Source organism: Mastacembelus armatus, chromosome 9 (assembly GCF_900324485.2).
Source record: "Mastacembelus armatus chromosome 9, fMasArm1.2, whole genome shotgun sequence".
NCBI classification, from domain to species: Eukaryota; Metazoa; Chordata; class Actinopteri; order Synbranchiformes; family Mastacembelidae; genus Mastacembelus; species Mastacembelus armatus.
In genome coordinates this window covers 21,596,211-21,616,046 of record NC_046641.1, presented here as the reverse complement: position 1 = coordinate 21,616,046, position 19,836 = coordinate 21,596,211, and the positions used below count along the sequence as shown (strand labels likewise).

The following is a 19,836-nucleotide window of genomic DNA, read 5'->3' as shown; positions in this document are numbered from 1 at the left end:
TGCAAGATGGCAGAGAGAGAGAGAAACAGAGGGAGGGGTGTGCTGTGTTCACTGTAGGCCGCCTTCTTACAGCAGCGTGGATCAGCCATGGTCCCACGCTGCTCAGTGGTTTGTGTATTTTGTGAAATGTTCCTGTTTGTGTCATTAAAAAGAATGAATTCCACAGAGCTCATTTTGGGAGCCCAGTAGTTTCACCTACACGCACTAAGTCGTAACCTTCCTTTTATGATAGAATATATTTGTGTGACCTTTAAATACACATGAAGTAACTTGTATTTTTTGTATTTTGTGTGTTGTATTATATTTCACTGTGAACTCAGGACTGTTTACCAGCAGCCCACACTCTTAATGTTATTTTATTATCGCTGCAGTATAAAACTGCATCAGCAGTTTATCAGTTGTATTTAAGATAATTACTGTAAGACGCTACTTCAGCTCTAAAAAAACATGCTTTGTTTTCCTGTATGTAGCTGATGCGTTTGTTTACATCGTCCTTGTGCGTAAGACTGAAACTGTCGGTTTGGGGATGTGGCGATTTCAAATCTTCCGGGCTGTCCAGATGATTTTACAGGTATCAGCGGAACGAGAGGGGGGAAAGGGAGACTCAGAGGAGGGGGCGGGATGAGTGTGATCCGTGCTTCAGAAACTGGGCACCAGATGTGCGGAAGTGTGACAATCTGTTGGCTCCTCCTCTCAGCATCGAAGACCCAGACCTGCCCTCGGCCAATAGCAAAGAGGGCACAACCTTATTGATTGTTTTCACCAACATTTATTGGACGTGTATCAAAGATCTTACTTTGACGATTCATCCTGCTTGAATCTAATAACTAATCGTATTGCCCAGTCCCTCGCCAAGCCGTGTAGACACACAAACTGATCCAGGTGCTGTGATGTCTCATGCTTTATGCTTAGGGTTCACACTCCATGGATATCGAAACCGTGGCGCGGTGCCAAAGTGCTCTTCTGACACTCTGTGGTTACCGCCGAAACTGCATCCTCTGGGAAGGCGAGGAATCGAGGTGCTTGGACGCACTTAGGCCTAATAGGCTACACCTTATAAGCATAAAACACAAACCTCATTTGGAGTAACCTGTGCCAAGTGCGAATTGATGTATAAATTCATAATAATTTAAAACAATCTGCACACAGATATATTTGATCTATTTAAATGAAGCTTATTTCAAAGGCTCAGTAAGAAACTTCCTTAAGGAATAAACAAGAATATTAAAAGCGTTAACATCCCTGACAGACATGACAATGGGCACTAATGAGTTTGACGATCTTTTATTTATTGAAATATGTTGGATGTAGTTCCCAGATGCATTTATCAAAGAATGAAGACGAAACATTTAACAAAGACCCGAAATTCGTTCATTGTGGTGTGAGAACAGTAATGTACCTGCAAATATTCCAACGCGGGGACCGCGTGTGTGCTTTAGGAAAAGGCAGGACGAGGAAGAAAGGAGGGTTTTAGATCAATGCCAAGACTCAGCCTTACTTATTGTCAAACCAACTCAACACTTTGGGCATTTGCCCTGACACACAAACGACAGCGAGATAAAGAATCTCAAGCAAAATGCAAAAAAGAACTTAGAAACCCAGGAAAGCACAAAACACGCAAAGCCATAACACAAATGTTGACCTGCACCCTGCTGCGTAACTGTGCAAGGACATGAATTCATTCACGTCAACGAGTCGTAAAAAGTGATCATTCAGGATAATGTCATTATAAACAGGACCACGCTTTATTTACAGCCTGTAAGTGTTATCCTGGGGATCTCACCAAAATAAACGATCTTTCTGCAGTATCTATAAAATAAGTCAAGCTCGGGTGTGCTCAAACCTGTGGCATCTCGGGAAACACTGAGGAACCAGCAACATGTGGACTCGTCAAACACCATCGCCCTCTTACCTCCTCCTGCAGCAGGGTCGCCACACCTTGCTGAGCAGCGTCACTCTGAGCGGAGTGCACCCCCTGACGTACAGAATCGGGGTCAGGGCGGCGTTAACTCTGGGCAAAATACGAAGGGGGTCAGTGCCTTCATTCCTAAAAGTGTAACACTTTGAACCAAAGAAATTACACACCGTAACATGACAGATTAGGGGAAGCCACGTGCCTAAGAAAAACACAGCCACCACCAGGATGAGATAGACCGATGAGCGCTTGGTTTCTCTCTCATCAGAGGGGGGGTCCTTCTCCAGCTGGAACCTGGCTATGATGAAAAGTCTAATATTCAACCCGATCATTATAATCACTGTCAATATGTTCCCCACAAAAGAACCGATGCTCGTGATCTTTTGGGCTACCCCCATCGCGACCACGTTCTGCACACCCACGATGAAGAAAGCGTAGACCCAGTAGGCGAAGATGACCAGCAGGGTCCTGTTGCGGGTCATGCGATGGGTGTATTTAAAAGGTGACACAACCGCGTGGTACCTGTCTGCCTGCGCGGCCAGGATGGCCATGAAGGACAGCCCCATAAATGTGGGAACAATGTAAAAGGTTCTCGTAGGGGAGTCTAAGACATCCCTCACATCGAATAGCCCAACATAATAATAAGACACGCCGGTGCAGGTGTCACTGAAGCAAGTGCTCAGCATGTACATGAAACGGTTCTCGCCGCGGAGCGCCTTGTTAAGCATTATGGAGACAGACACGGACACGTTGAGGAAAACGATGGTTGCAGCGAGGAAAATGCTAAAAAGAAGCATCAACACGTTGCCAAAGTTTGTTGGGGGCAGCAAGAGAGACAGACCCGGGCTGCTGTTTGTCATTGGAGCGGAGGAAACGAGTGTGCAACACACTGTTGAGGTCTGGCAGCAGCGCCGCTGTGAGACTGTACCGAGCTGGGCATACATCTGCTCCTTATGTAGGAAGCACAGTCTTACAGGAACACGTCGACAGGGTGACTTCAATTCCCATGAACCAGCCAACCAGCTGCTGATAAAACATAACAACAGTGCAGGCCTCACATCTCTAACCTGTTTGCACTGAGCCAGGTTAATCATATTTACATAAACCCTCTCAAACCGGGTAATTCAAGTAGTGCAGTGATCTATAGTGAATGTGCTGAGTGCTGGTTGGAAACATAAAATACAGAAAGGAGGAATCTTAAAATAAAATAAAAATAAAGGTTTGTTTTTGTTGGGGAATGTTCAGTGAGAGATGGATAGAGATGAGAGCAGTGGGAGAAGGTGATGACATTTGAATAAGGATGTTGTTCTCTCTGAAATTCAAATTGTAGGAAGCAAATCGCCACAAAAGTGTGTTGGTTAAAAGAGAAAAACCGGATTCACAGGTCATTAGAGATCCCCTTTGACCATGACCAAACCCTGGCAGAGTTCTGCCTGTGAACGTGTCACAGCGCTCTGCCCTGGGGAGAACAGGAGGTTCGTCTAAACTCTGTGGTACATTCGTGTATAAATGCTGGTTAACCATTGCTCGTGTTCTGGCGGAGCGTCAGGATGCTCCTTAACGCCACCATCCCTCTGTCGGTGGATTTCAGCTCTCCGGAGGACTTCTTCATCTTCATCTTCCACATTCTGTTCGCCACAAGCGCCGTGCTCGTCGCTGGCTCGGTGGTCGTCGGGATATCTTCCACTCGGTCTCTGCGAGGCCAGAACCGTTTTATATTCATGCTGAACACGAGCATCAGTGACACCCTGACTGGCTTTTCGGTCTACTACCTCGGCCTCTTCGACGTCCAAGAGGGCTATCCCTCGAGGAACGGCACATACTACATTTTGCCCTCATTCCTAGGTGTCAATGTGTTAACCTTCCTCTTCGCTCAGTTCGACCGGTACTTCGCCGTGTGCCATCCATTCATGTACAGTCGCTACATAACCAGGTCTGTTGTCACTGGAATTTGTGCGCTTTGTTGGATTTATACATACTCTATCCTCACGGTGCAGAACATGGTTCCCGTTTCAAAGGCGGCTCAGATAAACGCGTTTGGTGTACTGACTCTGCAGATTATAGTGCTCACGAAGCTGCTGATGACAATTAAATTGTACATCATAGCCAGGAGTCACCTGGCGAGAGAGGCGCCCAGTGTCGAGAGAGACAACAAAAAAGAGTCACTGCGCATCATTGTGTTTGTGGTAATTTTCTTCTTGGCTCTATGGTGTCCGTCCTTTGTCAATATAATTGTCAGACAGTTCACTAAGAACGGTCTCAAGTTTAGGAACGAAGCCACTAATGTGTGCGCCATCTTGGCACGCCTGAACGCACTGGTCACCCCGACTCTGTACATCTGGGGGAGCCCGGCGCTGCGGGCGGCAGTGTGGGGAACAGTGTGGCGGAGGGTCTGCCCTGGAAGGAGGGCAAGGTCTGAACACTTGGTGTGATTTAACATTTCTCTGTTTAGGCGTTTGGACAAATATCACACGTTCTGAATTGTGAGTGTCCGAAATATTAAGACAATTAACGTAACTCTCTGTCTCTTTGTGTCTTTCAGAGTTGCCTTTAGCTTTAATGGGGTGCGAAACAAATTATGAAGCAGCCAGCATCAACCTTATCACAAGGGTTCACATCATCAGGACTACAGGGACGGATCATAGCATGGTAAAAGCTGGTATGGTGTAAGTTTCAGGGATAAGATGAGATCAACTTTATGGATCCCTGAAGGGAAATTCAGTCGCTTTCATATGAATGTAAACTCATTTTTTTAAATATATGTTGCATTTTAAAAAGTAACTGAATCAAAGCAGAGTTAACAGATTAGGTGAAACATGGCCTGTGAGAGCAGTCAGCTGAAATTCCTCCTGTAAATGTCACTGTCACATATTTCCAGGCCAGTTCAAGGAATAATTCAGTCATTTCACATGGAACAAACCTGCCTGCCTGTCACCAACGTGATTTAACAGAACACAGTAAAATATGTGAGCATTACTTTTGTAACAACTGCTTTTATTGCTTCAGATTAAAACTAACACATGACACATGACAATTTACTTTCTGGAGATTCACACGACCCTGTTTATTCAAGTCTTACTCTCCTATCTTGCCTTTTTGATTACCTTTTATTTATGGTCCCTTTCATTACAAGAACACAATGTTGAAATAAGCAACCACAGGAAAGACATTTCTAGTTTCCAGTTGTGAAGTTCACTAAACAAAGCAATGTTACTTTATACAATGGTCCAGTATTGGAGCTGCAATGTTGTGAATTTCCAAACAGGGGCAGGTACTCGGGTTAACGTGACTGTCTGTGTGGAGGCCTCTGGTGTGTGTGTGTGTGACTGTGAATATTACTGTTCTGAAATCATATGCTCAATTGTGATTATAGCTCCATAGACTGACAAGAACCCTGGTGGATCATGGGTAATCCTCTGTTCTGTGATATGTTAACAAGCAGCATTAAGGTTGATATCGGTGACAGGATGAAACACTGGGAGATTGTAAAGTTTTGTTGGTTTATTCTGACGTTTTATATTATTGGGACATTCCTCCTACTCAGTAACAAGCTGAGAGTTACAACCTGCCACTGTCGCATCAAAATACACGTTGTCATACACGCAGTTACAAAACCAAAGCGTATAAAGGTCAACACATCCACACAGAAATTTCAGTCTATTCTGGAAATCGAAGTTTCCGAGTCGTCAAATGGGCGCAAACAGGAACACGCTGACTTTGATACTTGTTCTGTCCAGGTGAAATAATACGTGTTTATGTGAAACACGGTTTTAACTGGGGCAGACTGGTCCGGACTGGGGGACTGGTTCATATTCAGTCAGTGCAGTGAAGCACCGCGGACAGCTCCACCACTGCTGTGTGCCTCGGGTTCAGCACCGCGGTCAGCTCCCTGTTGTTGTCGCCTACATCCATGGTTTTACGCCTTTGACTGAGCCATGATGGTTGAGGTGGAAGGAGGATCCACTTATACAGGCTCTGCTCTCATAATGTTTATTATCTACTTTTGTTCAATGTGGTTTGAATGAAAAACGAAGTCAATTATCTCCAGGGAAAGAGCGATGTCATGTACCGTCAGTGAACGCCTCCTACACACATCCCATCCCTCAGCAACATCATCAACAATTTACAGTCTACATGGCAAAACCTTAAAACACGAGTCCTGCTCTGTTTTTGTCGCAGTCCAGTTTCGGCTGCCTCCATTGCGCACTCCTGCCATGATCCTTTCGACCAACACATCGCTCCTTCCTCTGTCTGTTGACTTTACCAGTGTAGGGGACTACTTTATCTTTATTTTCCACATCTTATCCGGAGTTAGCACTGTCCTGGTGGCCGGCTCCGTGGCTTACGGTATCGCTATTACGCGTTCACTAGTAAGACAGAATCGTTTTATATTTATGCTGAACACGAGTATAAGTGACACACTCAGTGGGTGTGGTATTTTCTATCAATTCCTCTTCGAAGTGCAAAGTGGCACAACCTCCGTACAATATGGGATCTACTATATTTTGCCCTCTCTTCTTGGAGTTAATATCATGACGTTTCTTTTTGCCCAGTTTGACAGATACTTCGCTGTTTGTCATCCTTTCTTTTATAGTCGTCACATCACCACAAGAGTAGTTATATGTCTCAACGTGTATAGCTGGTTGCATGTTTATGGTCAGCTGCTCGTGCAGAGCATAGTGCCGGTGTCTAAAGCCAAAGACATCTCAACATACAGCAGAATCACTTTGGTGGCGACTATTGTCATAAAATTAACGATGACAATTAAGTTACTCAACGTGGCCAGATTCCAGCTGCAGCGGGAGCCCCCGGGCCCGGAGAGGGACAGCAAGAGAGAGTCCTTGTTGATTATAGTAGTGGTGGTCGTGGTTTTCCTGCTGCTGTGGTTTCCCTCTTTGCTCTATCCGTTGCTGTCGACGCTGACGGGCAGATACTTTGTAGCGAAAAACGACGCAGTAGACCCATTGAAAATTTTGTCCAGGAGCAACGCTCTGTGTACTCCGTCCCTGTACCTGTGGGCGAGCCCTTCACTCAGAAAAGCCGTGTGGGAAACTGTGTGGAGCAGAATCTGCTGCAAACGACCCAAAGGTTGGTTGGACTCAGCGCCTTAAAAGGAAACTAAGATTTCATTTGGCCTGTGCGTCGTTTAATCAGTAACGTTCCTCTCAGATGGATTTCCACAGGCTTGTAGTCTACACTGCGTTTTAAATGAAACGTAAAACGTGCAGACCATATAATGGCTCAGTCATCGCCACTTCATGAACCGTTTCAACTCTTGTAGTTCAGTGTATGATCAAGGACTGAGAGTACAATTCAATACTGATTTGATAAAAGGCCTTTTCAAAAAGTCAATAAATATTTATCTGTTATCAAGAGAGAAAACTAAACACAGCGGTTTTAGATTCTGGCAGATGTTTTTGTTTTTTTTTACAGACCTGGCAACATGTTGATAAGCTACTTTAACACCAGCTTTCCTTAAATTGCACTCTCTCTCTCAATAGACTACACCGTCTACTACTTTTTATGGTTTTAATAAAGAAATGTTGCAGCTACATGCAGTGACCCAGACATTTCTCACTGCATCGTTGCTGGAAAATAAGTTATTATTTAAGCCTAGTTAGAAAAGTAAACCTGTGTTTTACCTGCTGTGACAAAAACGCCTAGAAATGTCAGACACTCGTTTTCCCACAACGTTAAAACTATTTTAGTTTAATCCAAGGCAGGTTTAGGTTTTTTTCATGGCATATTATTCTCCCTTGACTATCTGCCTGTGTAGTGATTTTAGATGTTAGATCTGTTTTTAAAAGATTTGACTTCATCAGCATAATATTGAAACATTAGTATCAGCTGAACGTGTATTAAATATTATGTTGATGAAATAAATATAGTAGGTTATAGCCATGATCAGAAATAACAAAATAACAAAGAAGTAAAAGAACTAAAATAATATCAGTGTAAAAGTTTAATAAATGGATTGATTTTTATGAAGGAACATTTAGTTGTTGCTAAATGTTCATTAAATATTATGTTGATGAAAATAAGGGGAAGCTAATCTTGAATCGTACAGAGAAAGGTGAGAAATAAAATAAGACTGAAGTAGTAGTTTTTAATGAGTGCTCCAAAAATACCATTCGTTTTAAACCTGGGGAGGAATTTCCCTTTAACTTTAGCCATCATGGGTGTTTGTTTCAGCTGCGGCGTTTAGGGGAGCTGAGAGACGTAAAAGGTTAAAAGTTTATTTGCTCCTGGAATTAATCGGCCTACGCAATTTATTTCTTTCAACAGGTAAATTAACACCGGGCAGATGCTGACCCGCTTCTTTCTGCGGGTTTTTTCAGGGCTGTCCTGAAAGTTAAGGCCGATGAAGTGTTAACTGAGGACTCCAAAGATCTGCTGATAAGGGATTACAGGACAATGTTTAACGGGGACCCGAAGAAATATTGTAAAAATAAATGTATTAAAATATTAAATATAATGTCTTTGACGCAGCAGTCCTGACATTGACTGTTACAAATAGTCTATAATATAACAAACTCTTAACATCTTAAAAATGTCCTAAATTCATGAATGTCTTTTTAAAACAGAAATCCTGATCTGGTGTCTGTGCCTTTTATAAGGGAGGAGGTTGTAATTTTTAATTGTGGTGTAGTGTTTTAAGTTTGGGTTCACACAAATATTTTACACAAATTACACTTTGTTATTATTGAAAACGGTATAATCTTATGTTCATATTATATTGTAAAATTACAGCCTATTCATTTTTGGAAAATAAACCATGAATTGCTATCAACAGTCCAATACATTGGTGGTACATTGGTTTGCTCTTTTACATTTCACTATATTCAATATTTATATAGTGTCCAGTCAGTGTGTGATAAGGGCCCTGCAGTTTGAAGTTAGGCCTCCACACGGTCAATAACTAATCTTACACAGACTACAGCACCCTCTAGTGGTCTTCTCCCGATATACAGTTGGTGCTGATACTGCGATGGTTTTCTAGGATATTTTCACAACAGCCTGCTGAACATGTTGCAGCAACCAGCCAGTCACGTTCATTATGCTGCTGCACTAAAGGACAAAGCACTAACCTGCATGTGGGACAAAAGAACCACACAAATGACTGTATAAAGTTGTTAGTGGATCATGGGCTGGTACAGGGGGTTGTAAAAGGTTTTGGTATAGGGTGGCATGATGATATGTGTGTACTTATACACAGTAAGATACAACTCTAAGTAAACAGGAAAATAGACTTGAAGCATAAAGATACCAGGGGAAACACTACAGTGGCTCTTCCCCCCCCCGTGTAGAACAGCCAGAGTTGTTGTCTCCAGAACTAAAGTGTGTTGTGGTGGTTGAGGGGGGGGAGCACAGCTCCCCAAGAGACCCGGTGTCTTCACGGTACAGTGGGTCTAAGGTATAAAATAATGTTTGCACTTAAAAACATTTTGTGCATAAACAATGCTCCTCTTCAACACCACAGACTCCGCACCAGGAGGAATACCTCTCTCAGTGAACTTCGACAGTCCTGACGACTATTTCATCTTTATTTTCCACATTTTATTCGCTACAACTGCAGTTCTTGTGGCCGGGACGGTCGTGGTTGGCATATTGGGCACCAGAGCGCTCCGCCGTCAGAACAGATTTATTTTCATGTTGAACACCAGTATTTCTGATACTCTGGTTGGGTTTTCAGTGTATTATCTGGGCCTGTTTGATGTCCAGGAGGGATACCCGTCTAGAAACGGAACTTATAATGTGCTCTCGTCACTTTTAGGGGTCAATATAACGACGTTTCTGTGCGCACAGTTTGACCGATATTTCGCAGTGTGCTATCCATTCATGTACAGCCGCTACATAACGAGACAGACTGTGATAGGCATCAACATCTGCTGCTGGCTGTACCACTTCGCTCACCTGCTCGCCAGGAATTTGATGCCACTTTCCAAAGCAATACAGATGTATGTTTTCAGTATTGTCAGCTTACAGGTCATTGTGCTCACCAAAGTGGCCATGACTATTAAACTCTATGTTGTTGCCAGGTATCAACTTGAAAGAGACGCACCGAGCGCCGAGACGTCGCGCAAGAAGGAATCACTGAGAATCATCATTTTTGTCGTCATAAGCTTCTTGGTGCTGTGGTGCCCCTCTTTTGTTAACATCATCCTCAGACTGTGGCTTGGAGGAGGGCTGACATTTAGAAACGAGGCCACCAATCTTTTCGCCATCATGGCTCGTTTTAACTCGCTGTGCACGCCGTCCGTGTACATCTGGGGGAGTCCGGCTCTGAGAGAAGCTGCGATGAGGACAGTGTGGGGCAGAGTGTGCCCGAGGTGCAGGAGGAGGTAAAGGAGGAAGGGAAATACTGCGGGATCTGCATATAAATCCACTGCTGAGTTCTTTATTTCGACGCTTAAATCAGCTGGTGCAGTCGTTGGTATAACCCTAACCCTCCTGGTTCTCTACTGAAAATCATGTGAAGCGCTGAGCACAAGATAAACCGAGCTGTAAATTATAAACCACATCTGCAATGAAGTTACATGTAAAAAGATTTAAAGTAGCCTATTAAAACATATCTTTGAAATTAGAATAAATGTAAAATGGGCTGACGAGAATTAGGAAGGTTGAATAAAATCACTAGTATTTGGATCGTTTGTGCTTTTGCCCACTGATATTTTTGAACAGGTGAGGACACAAATAATGTCACTTATGGCTCATGTGGTGTTTTGGTGTATATTCTTTAATGGTTTGAGGGTTTATGCAGATTTGCAGCTAAAATACTACTCTGAATAACTAAGATTTAAGAGCTTCCACATTATATTTACACGTGTTTACAGTTTACAGTTATTGCACTGCTTGGGTGTTTGACCTGCCCTGTTGTCCAGACAAACATCATTACCTTCATGAGAAAATAATCAAGTTCTTCCTCATCCTTTCCCCACAAGAGAAAGGAGCGTAAATAAAAGTGCTTACATATAGGCCTACTTTATTATTTGGTCATGTGGTGTTAAGAGTTCTGTACTCCCCCTAAAAATGACCTGTTGTCACTAAACTATAAAAAAAAGCAGCTTAATTTAATTTCAATCCTCATATATAACATCATTTATTTATTTATTTTTTGCCCTTCAGTTGGCCACAGGTCATTTTGACCCTTAAGACAACACAAGGGTTAAAAAAAGGTTAATGAATGGTTCCTTTAGGCTGATGCTGTTTGTCAGCACAAACCTCTTTTCCTCCACAGAACTAATAAGGCCAATACCTAGACCTCAGCATCAATCTCTCATATTCAAACTGTCTCATAAATTAAAAGAAGAAATATGATCTTCAACAGCCATTCTTAACTTTGTACTTTTAACAAAAATAAATAAGACATTTTACAGCAACCAAGAACAACAGCTTTTAACTGACTGTGATGTTTTTCTGGGCAATAAAACATGCAGTTTAACATAAACATCATTTTTCAATACGTGAGATAGTGAATACGCACTTGATTGTGTTTTAACTTTACTTGACTGGGGGGGGTTTAATAGCATAAAATGAATTTAACAGAGAAAAGGAAATAATGCTTCATAATTCCTTCTGTTCTGTTTGTTTAAAGACCTGAAATATCTGCATATTTAGCAATAAACTGTCCCTCCTCCCAATGACATTAAGCCCAAATAAAACTTGGTAAATTTCTTCACAGAACTAAAATAGGATTTAAACAACCAATTTGGAATAGCTGACCTGTCCAGGGTGTACCCCTTACTTTCACCCAAAGAGAGCTGGGATAGGCTCCAGCAGATCCCTATGACCCTAATTAGAAATAAGTGGGTATAGATGATGGATGGATGGAGTAGCTTTAAAACTCTTAACTCTCATCACAGCATAGAGAATTGACATTTCTGTATCCATGCAAAGATAAACAATCAAAATACAGGAAAATAGTTTTGATATAATTTGAGGGGAAAAAATCCAGTTTGCTCACAAACGTTCATATGAGCAGAGTTAGACCTAATGCTAAGTTAAACCTTATGCAAGGAGACACATTCTCTATGCAAAAAGCAACATTTGATATGTTTGTGATTCTTTAGCTGGTAATTTATTTATAACAGACTTAAAAACTCAAATTTTGTTGAAAATAAATCACTACCACTGTGGCAATCTTGTTCACTGTGTAACTGCTCTAAACACGTTTGTTTGGATCAGCAGTATTAAAAATGTAATACTGTAAATGCAAGCAATGTCCTCACTGACAGTTGTCTATCAGAGTAGGCTTCAGGTACAAGTGGACAAGATTTGTGTATTAAAGGCCTTTAAAGGTATGAACCGGAGAGGCAACTGCAGAAAGTTTAGCTTTATATTTATTTACCATCTGAAACAATGTTAATTTCTGATCAGACTGCGATCATGCAGAAAAAAAAAGAGGACTCTATTCACATTCTTACACTGAGATGACATTCATAGTGTGCTGTACTGTAGTGAAGTATAGTACATGCTGTCATGGCTTGTTTTTTTTATTTTTATCCCGTAGTGGCCTACGCAGCAGGTTGTATTTCTCAACAAGACAGAAGAAACGTTGTGCTTTAATCTGCACGGGTTGTATGTTTGATGTATATCAAAGTTTCCAGTTTCTAACCAAAAGACTATCTGAACACAATGTTCCTGGAGAAAGCTCTACTGGAAGACACACCCATACTCATCAAAACCACTGGATAATTATAACTTTAACTAAGCACTGAAAATAAACAAGCATGTTCCTTGTTTGTCTGTCCTTTACCTGGTCCTACAATTCCAAAAAAGGTTTGCTCCACGTGTCTTTGGATGTGTGTCAGTATGATGTGTTAATTGTGTTGTGTTAATTTTACCGTTTTTGGGTGTGAATTTGTTTAGGCAACACCACAATCTTTCCATGTAAGGCTGTGAGTTCATTCACTGCTGACAGGACATGATGAAATATCTCTGTTTGCATCACTTCTACCACAGTGTCCACGGTGGCTGCTTGAGTGGGAACGAGGCCAAAGAGGAAACATTGACAGGAATGGAAATGACAGCCCACGGCAATGCTTTTCTCTGAAGGGACCGTCTGATCATCATCCTAGAATAAATGGAAAATGGGAAATGGGAAATTTTAAAACTGTCCCATGATGTGCCTATTTAAAATAAAACTGGTCTGAATGATGTGTGTTTGCATCCATCCTACCCATCACGCCCAAGAAGGAATAAAGCAGGTATGCTTGGTTTGGTAGTGCTCCCATCAGTGATCATATCAAGGTATTGGCTGTCATTGTCCACTGCATTATCAGCAATTAGAACAGCTTTGCCTCCTGCCTCCTCCACATGTCGAGCCTTTTGGACAAAGGAGCAACTTCTGCAATGCAAACAAAAACAGGGAAGGAAATATGAGAAACTACACACATGCAAATTACATACAAATACAAACCCTACATATGACACCAGAATTACAGTGAATAGTCCACCTAACACATTAGAGTGCTCTTCTTGAAAAGCCAGACTAACAGCTTAGTGCATTAATACAGTGGCTGACAAGGGCAAATGTGTCGCAACAGCAAATTCCCTACTCTCTCGCATGTGTTTTGGCTGTTGCTGCGTTTCTCTCTTGTATGTGTTTTGCCCTTGTCGGCCACCGTCCATTTAGGCCTGAAATGATTCTCAAAATTGAAACAAAGAATTTAGGGAAATCAACCACACACGCATTTAAAAAAGGAAAAAGGTCACAGTTCTAGCTGTTGGTTAAATGTAAACCTAAAACATCACGCACACCCATATGAATGCTTTTTGCTATGAGTGCAAGCAAGTGTTTGTCTTAGAGAAAGTCTCATGCACATTTGCTTACATGCATTAGTTAGCAACATTGACTAAAATCATAATGCATAAATAAACAGAATGCATCCACAGGATAGATCAATCTGACCTGCACCTACAAATGATCAGCTCAAACATAAGGCTGAGGTGGGACAGGCACAACACCTAAGCTTTTCCAGGCTGCCTAATGAAATGAATTCATACCTGACCGCCACACCTGCTGCTTATCTCAAGCTTCATCTAAGGCCACTGCTTCCCTAAACGCCTCTAATACAAGCTTACACTTCCAGTTTCCCACTGCTGGTTTGTGTTCACATCCTCTACGGCTTATACAGATGCATCTATCGGTGCTGAGAGACGTGTGCGTGCATACCCTCTTTCCACCAGGATTACTTGTCCCTGAATGATTTCTCTGTCCTGCAGCTCTGAGCAGCCATCTGCTGGGTCTGCAGGCACCAGGAAAATCTCATCATAGGACGCCGTCTGGTGACCAGAGGAGAGATGACGATTTGTTTACAAGGTGAATGTGTCAGGTTTGAGATACTCTTGGTTACATTACAGGTATATGAGGGCAGGTTACTTACAAATTCTCCTCCAAAGTCTTTAGCTGGTGCTGCACTGAAGATGTACCCAATGTCCTCTGGGCTGATTACCCGAAAATACAGCAGTTCATTGATGCCATGACCTGCAGGGGCCCAGAATAACAACCCCCACCATGACGTTAGCTTAGCGTTACCTCAGAGACACGAACAAGTACCCAGTACGCCTCTACATTACACTTTATACTTTGACTAATCACCAGCCACAGTTTGCTTCTGAAAGCCCTTAGCTAAACGAGTTAGCTGTTTACTAGCATAGGAAACTCACCTGACAAGCGGCTGACGTGCATGAAAACACTCCAGACGTATAAAACTAAAGCTGTTGTCCGATCAGCCTTTGCCATGTTCAAGACATGTGCCTGTAGACATGAGACCTTAGCGTGTCTTAGCACTTTTCAGTCGATATGATGCTAACTCCTTAACGTTTTGAAACACAGCAGCAGGTTAGCAGCCATATCTGCGCCTCTTTTAATGCGCATGCGTATGGAGCAAAGCCGGATTATTCTGCTACAGGGCCGCGGGGCAAAAATGAGCTGGTGGGCCCCATTGGCCCCCATTTATGCAATACCCCTGCAGCGATCCTCTGTGCACTAGTCCCAGGCTCATAGAGCCTCACTGAAAAATACTAAACCCAGACAATCTGTTATGGACAAGAAGGAACTTACCATCTAGCTGAAAAATGTTCAGTATTCTGCATGATAAAAAGATAAGTTTAAGTTAATAATAGTTACTTTGAAAATGCATATTACTAGAAAAGATATGGGATAGGCTCCAGCACACCCTAATTAGGAATAAGCAGAGATAGATGATGAATGAATGGTTTTGATAAAAGTTTATTAAAACTGAACATAATAATTAATAATAAAGGAATATATTTATTACAGAGCAGTTTAGGAAGAAATAGCGTAGAAGAACAGCCCAAAACAGCCCAACGCCTTCTTCAATTCAGGGCTTTTAGAAATTCTGTTTAAAGCCCTTAACATTCCCTACAATTAAAACTTTAATCAGTACAATAAAAGGTACAAGACTTATATATAATAAGTGTTGGTGCACCAGAACAATCTCCGCTGCAGTGCATCTTTTTATTGAATGACTTCTGTAGATGTCTGGGTTGCATTAGTCGATTTCCTCCTTTTTTTCTTCCCTTTCTTGTCCTTGCAGTGGTCCTCATATTGCACATCTGGGCAGCAATATTTTGCCACATTTTTGCATTTGCACAGTTTTTTTCCTGCTGTTCTGACCTGCAATGAGTTAAGTACAGAGTGGGATCTTAAATGATGACAAGAAGATTGAATAATAAGTGGTTTACATATTAATAACTTTAATATGACTTGTAGCTACTTTTAGTACCATGCGAACATACATATTTCAATTATATTTTCCTGTTTGCTAGCTCTTACTGGTACATTATAGAGCATGGGTGGGCGATTCAGGTCCTCGAGGGCTACTGCTTTATTTGGTTTATAACTATCCCTGGAAATGGGAGATACCGTCTCAGATGACGGTGGAGTGTGGCAGACAAAGTGAATTGGTATATTCCAGCTTCTGACTGACTGAACGCACCTGATCCAGGTAATCAGCAGTGGGTAATGAAAAAAAAGTTAGAAAACAAGCAAGACAGTGGCCCTCAAGGACCAGAATTACCGACACCCGTTAGAGCGGATCTGTATTGTTTGGGGAAGCTTATCATTGATAATGATATACTGTGGCTGACAGCCACGGAAAAAGAGTACCTCACTGTTAGTCTTACAGTCTTAGTTGATCATTTTTATTTATTCTACTTCTTTTACTTTAAAACATGTCAAATTACAAGGACTGTTAGAACACAGTAGAACACATGTAGTATAATTTTAGGTTTTACTAACCCAATGTATAAAATGATATTAAAAATGTTAGATTCTGAAACACTGCCAATGTTCAATCACTACAGGCCTAAAAGAGTTCAGTATTATACATATTATCCCTTCTTTAATAAAACGTGACCGGCTTATCAATAGACAATTTGGGTAGTGTGAATTAAAACACACACTATACACTGTGATTAAGGTACAATTACTATTGCTACGAGTGTATTGCTGCCTATGTTATTAGTAACTAGCATCTAGTTTCTCTTCATCTAAATTTCAGTCTATCATGATTTTAACCTTTTTTAATTCTTTAATTCAAGCTTCATTATGTAAAATGACCTCAGAAAGAATATCAGCTAGTTTGACCTTTACTCAAAATTAGGAAACACACAGTAACTGATGTTTCCCCTCATTCTCCAGGAACACTGTGTTCCCATGCAGCCTACATAAAATACATATGTAGGTTATGTATGTGGGTTGAGACTGGGCAACGATGTCGGGGAGTTTCTGTTTGTCTGGTGAGTAAATGTGAACATGTCATGAGCAACACAAATGAAAAAGGAACATGTATATAAGGAAGGAAACACAAAGCTCTTTTAATAGCCATTTGCTGTGCAAATTGCCAAACCACCACAATACACAGAAACATAACACACACACAGAAAAACAGACAAGAAACATAACGTGTGAAAGTCTGTCTGAGGTGCAGACTGAATTTGACTCCTCTTGTTGAAATGCAAATTTTACTTCTGATTAGCATTAAATAACCTCCTGTTGTAGATTTTGTTGTCATGGATTTTTAAAAAGCCAAAAACACAGAAATTATTTTTATAAGATTTGATCCTATGAAACCCCATCTTCAATTTTTACTGGTAGACACAGCTTCATAAGCACAAAGCTACTGTCTGTGTTGTTATAAGCTGGAGGTGAGGGAGACTATATGTCCATTGTCTCTATTGTCTGTATTGACCTACATGAGCCCTAACAAGCAGAGCCACAAACTGGGGTAGTGCCTTATTCAGCAAAACAGACCTTCATTAAGGTTTTTGATATGTGAATTATGCCTATAATAGTGCTTTTTGTGTGTATGATTTAAAATAAATACGCAAATAGTTTGATTACAGTCATAAATAAGCATTAATAAATATGTGTTGTATGAATATTTGATCATCAAACAAAACTCTTGACTTACAAATGAGCTTCTGGTGAGTGTTGTGTTATCTCTTGGCCAAAGAAAGACAACCAAGTGAAAAACAGTAGGCAGAAGGACATGAGAGTACAAAGAACAAAGAAAGAGTGGCAGCAGACAGGGTAGGGTTCAAATATTTTCAGAAGGTTACATTTTTCCAGGGAGTCCACTGGCTCCAGGCTGAGGGCACCAGCGAATCTCTGGAGCGAGCCCTCAGCTTGATGATCGTCTTCGGTACCATACAAGATGAAGAATTTCCAGTCTAAAGTCAGATTGGACACATGATAAGAAATACAACAAATAGAATTGTAAATGTGGAAACACCACCAGACTTTGTTTCAGTGGAAGATTGTCTGTACCTTGCCGTGATCTTTATACACAAATTCAATCTCATGCTCCAGACTGAAGTAGCTGTGAGGAGTTGACCAGGTGGGTGGTGGAACGATGGTCACTTTCAGGGCCTCTTCCATCTCCTCACACCTAACAATCTGGGGACTATCCGGTTGAACTGGACAAAAGAAAAAAAAAATTAAAATTAAAATAAAACATGGGTTCTTGTGTAGGCCAATAATTTATTCAGTTAAATTGATCTAAATCACTCTATGTGTATAATGCCAATACACAGTAAAGTCATCTTAAGGCACTACATTAAAAAAAATCCTTTAAGAGTAAGCACTTGGTGACTGTGGAGAGGAAAATCTGATTTAAATGGAAGAAACCTCAGGATTAATAAGGACTAACATTATATACTGCAGGAATCACATTTACAGAAAAGATTTGCCTTTGTTCCTCCTTTGTACTTCAATTAGAATATTGCATTTCCAAGTGTGTGTGTGTAGGTTATGTCTTTGTAGGTCATCAGAAATTTATAACATACTTCTGCAGTTTCTGAACAACCTTTACAAAAGGTGATCTTTACTTCAAACATTGATAATCTTCTGTAGAATGCCTTCAATGTGGCTCAGTTTTACTCAGCTTACTGATGTCTCGCAGATAAAATCTTTTGGTTCTCCTGAGAATGGAGAGGTCAAAGATGGCCTCAGCAGTGAGTTCGAGCATGCTGTCTTCCTCCGCGTAGGGGGAGAGAGAGTGGGACAGCTCAAACTGGAAACCCCCATCCAGAAGCTGCTCACCACTGCTGACCCAGTGGCACGACTTCTTACCTTCACTGCTGCAGAGGTAAGAAATAAACCACACTGAGTGAAATATGTAACAGAGGTACTCTTCTATCTATTTGATGGTTTATCTGTACACTACAGGCAATTATAAACCTTTTAAAACCGTAATCTGTGTGTATTTATTTTACCAATCATTGCCCAGTCCGAGGCGCACGGCTGTGTATCTGCTCTGGGTCCAGATACAGCTGAATTTACAATCGTAAGATTTTGCCCGACAAGTGAGAAAATCTATAAAGACAGAAAATGTGCTCATATACAGATCTAAGAGAAAATGTTTGAAATTTGTGACAGACAAAAAACAAACAAACAAAAAAAAGAAAGTGTGAATCAGTTGTTCACCATAGAAAAAAAAAGGTGTAGAATGAGGAAACTTTGTCTCTTCTGCTAAAAAAATATTCCATACAGTGCTAAGTTTTGATATGGTACAAGATCTCACCTAACTGGTCATCTTCCTCAGCCTCCAGCAGCAGATAGGTGGATGATAACTTGTTGCCTCCTTTCCAGCAGCTGTATTCTCCCAGCAGAGGTTTGTCTATGTCTAGCACCATAAGATCTTGACCGTCCTGGGTGATGTCCTCATCGTCATCCTCGTTTTTCATTTCATCATTAAACATCCATGTGACATTATCACCAGTTGTTGCACCACAGATTAGTTTGACTGAATTACCCCTTTTAGCCACCACAACTACACAAACATAGATACAGGCAGACAGATACACAAAAATTAAGACAGATCACCAATGTACAAAAAGATATATATTATAGTATATCAAGGTTATCAGGCTTACAACCACTGAAGCTATATAAAATTACATATTAGAAAATGATGTGGGTCATAAATGAGACTTACAGTTTTCTGGAAAGTAGTTGATTCCATTTGCTCCATTGAGGCTGATGAGCAAAAGCCCAAATGTCCACAGTGACAAAGTCTTCTGAGGGATTGTGTAACAACAACAGGGATAATTATTGAAAGTTTGCATTAAAACAGAAAAATGTAAGTGGCTATTGCCCATTTCTTCTTCATTGAAGAAACAAAATAAAAATCTATTCATGTTTAATTTCAAATGATAAAAAGTGTAATAACAATGAAAAATGACCAAGATTGCAAAACTGGTCATTTATTCCCTATTCTAATGTTTACTATATATAATAAATGCCACATCAACTGATCAAATAATTAAAAAATAAACATCTAATTCCACGCTTCGGTTATTTCTTACCATTTGGATGATGTTACACTGAAGTGATGCTATGAATTATCAAGAGAAATTAGTTCGTAGTAATCTTGATGCGTGTGTGCTCATAC

At 41.0% G+C, this 19,836-nt stretch overlaps 3 protein-coding genes across 4 annotated transcripts; 1 reads left to right on the top strand and 2 right to left on the bottom strand.

Moving 5' to 3' along the window:
- Nucleotides 1-3,465: 3,465 nt before the first annotated feature.
- Nucleotides 3,466-4,347, top strand: LOC113138587 (G-protein coupled receptor 15). Its single transcript, XM_026321125.1, has one exon. The coding sequence runs from the start codon at nucleotides 3,466-3,468 to the stop codon at nucleotides 4,345-4,347; it is 882 nt and encodes a 293-aa protein (XP_026176910.1).
- A 7,890-nt stretch (nucleotides 4,348-12,237) lies between these two features.
- On the bottom strand, nucleotides 12,238-14,780 carry LOC113138340 (protease-associated domain-containing protein 1). The gene is made up of 5 exons (XM_026320668.1): nucleotides 14,585-14,780; nucleotides 14,302-14,402; nucleotides 14,091-14,200; nucleotides 13,095-13,262; nucleotides 12,238-12,989 (listed from the first exon to the last, which is right to left on the bottom strand). The coding sequence occupies exons 1-5, from the start codon at nucleotides 14,658-14,660 to the stop codon at nucleotides 12,869-12,871; spliced, it is 576 nt and encodes a 191-aa protein (XP_026176453.1). The 5' UTR covers nucleotides 14,661-14,780; the 3' UTR covers nucleotides 12,238-12,868.
- Nucleotides 14,781-15,250: 470 nt separating this feature from the next.
- On the bottom strand, nucleotides 15,251-19,836 carry il12b2 (interleukin 12B 2). Of its 2 annotated transcripts, none has more exons than XM_026321762.1 (8): nucleotides 19,751-19,836; nucleotides 19,381-19,462; nucleotides 18,967-19,215; nucleotides 18,659-18,758; nucleotides 18,333-18,523; nucleotides 17,712-17,860; nucleotides 17,504-17,614; nucleotides 15,251-15,557 (listed from the first exon to the last, which is right to left on the bottom strand). In XM_026321762.1, exons 1-8 carry the CDS (start codon nucleotides 19,751-19,753, stop codon nucleotides 15,399-15,401), a joined length of 1,044 nt encoding a protein of 347 aa, XP_026177547.1. In that variant the 5' UTR covers nucleotides 19,754-19,836; the 3' UTR covers nucleotides 15,251-15,398. The 2 variants fall into 2 exon arrangements, with proteins under 2 accessions (XP_026177547.1, XP_026177548.1); XM_026321763.1 differs by having other exon boundaries at nucleotides 19,381-19,459; nucleotides 19,751-19,814.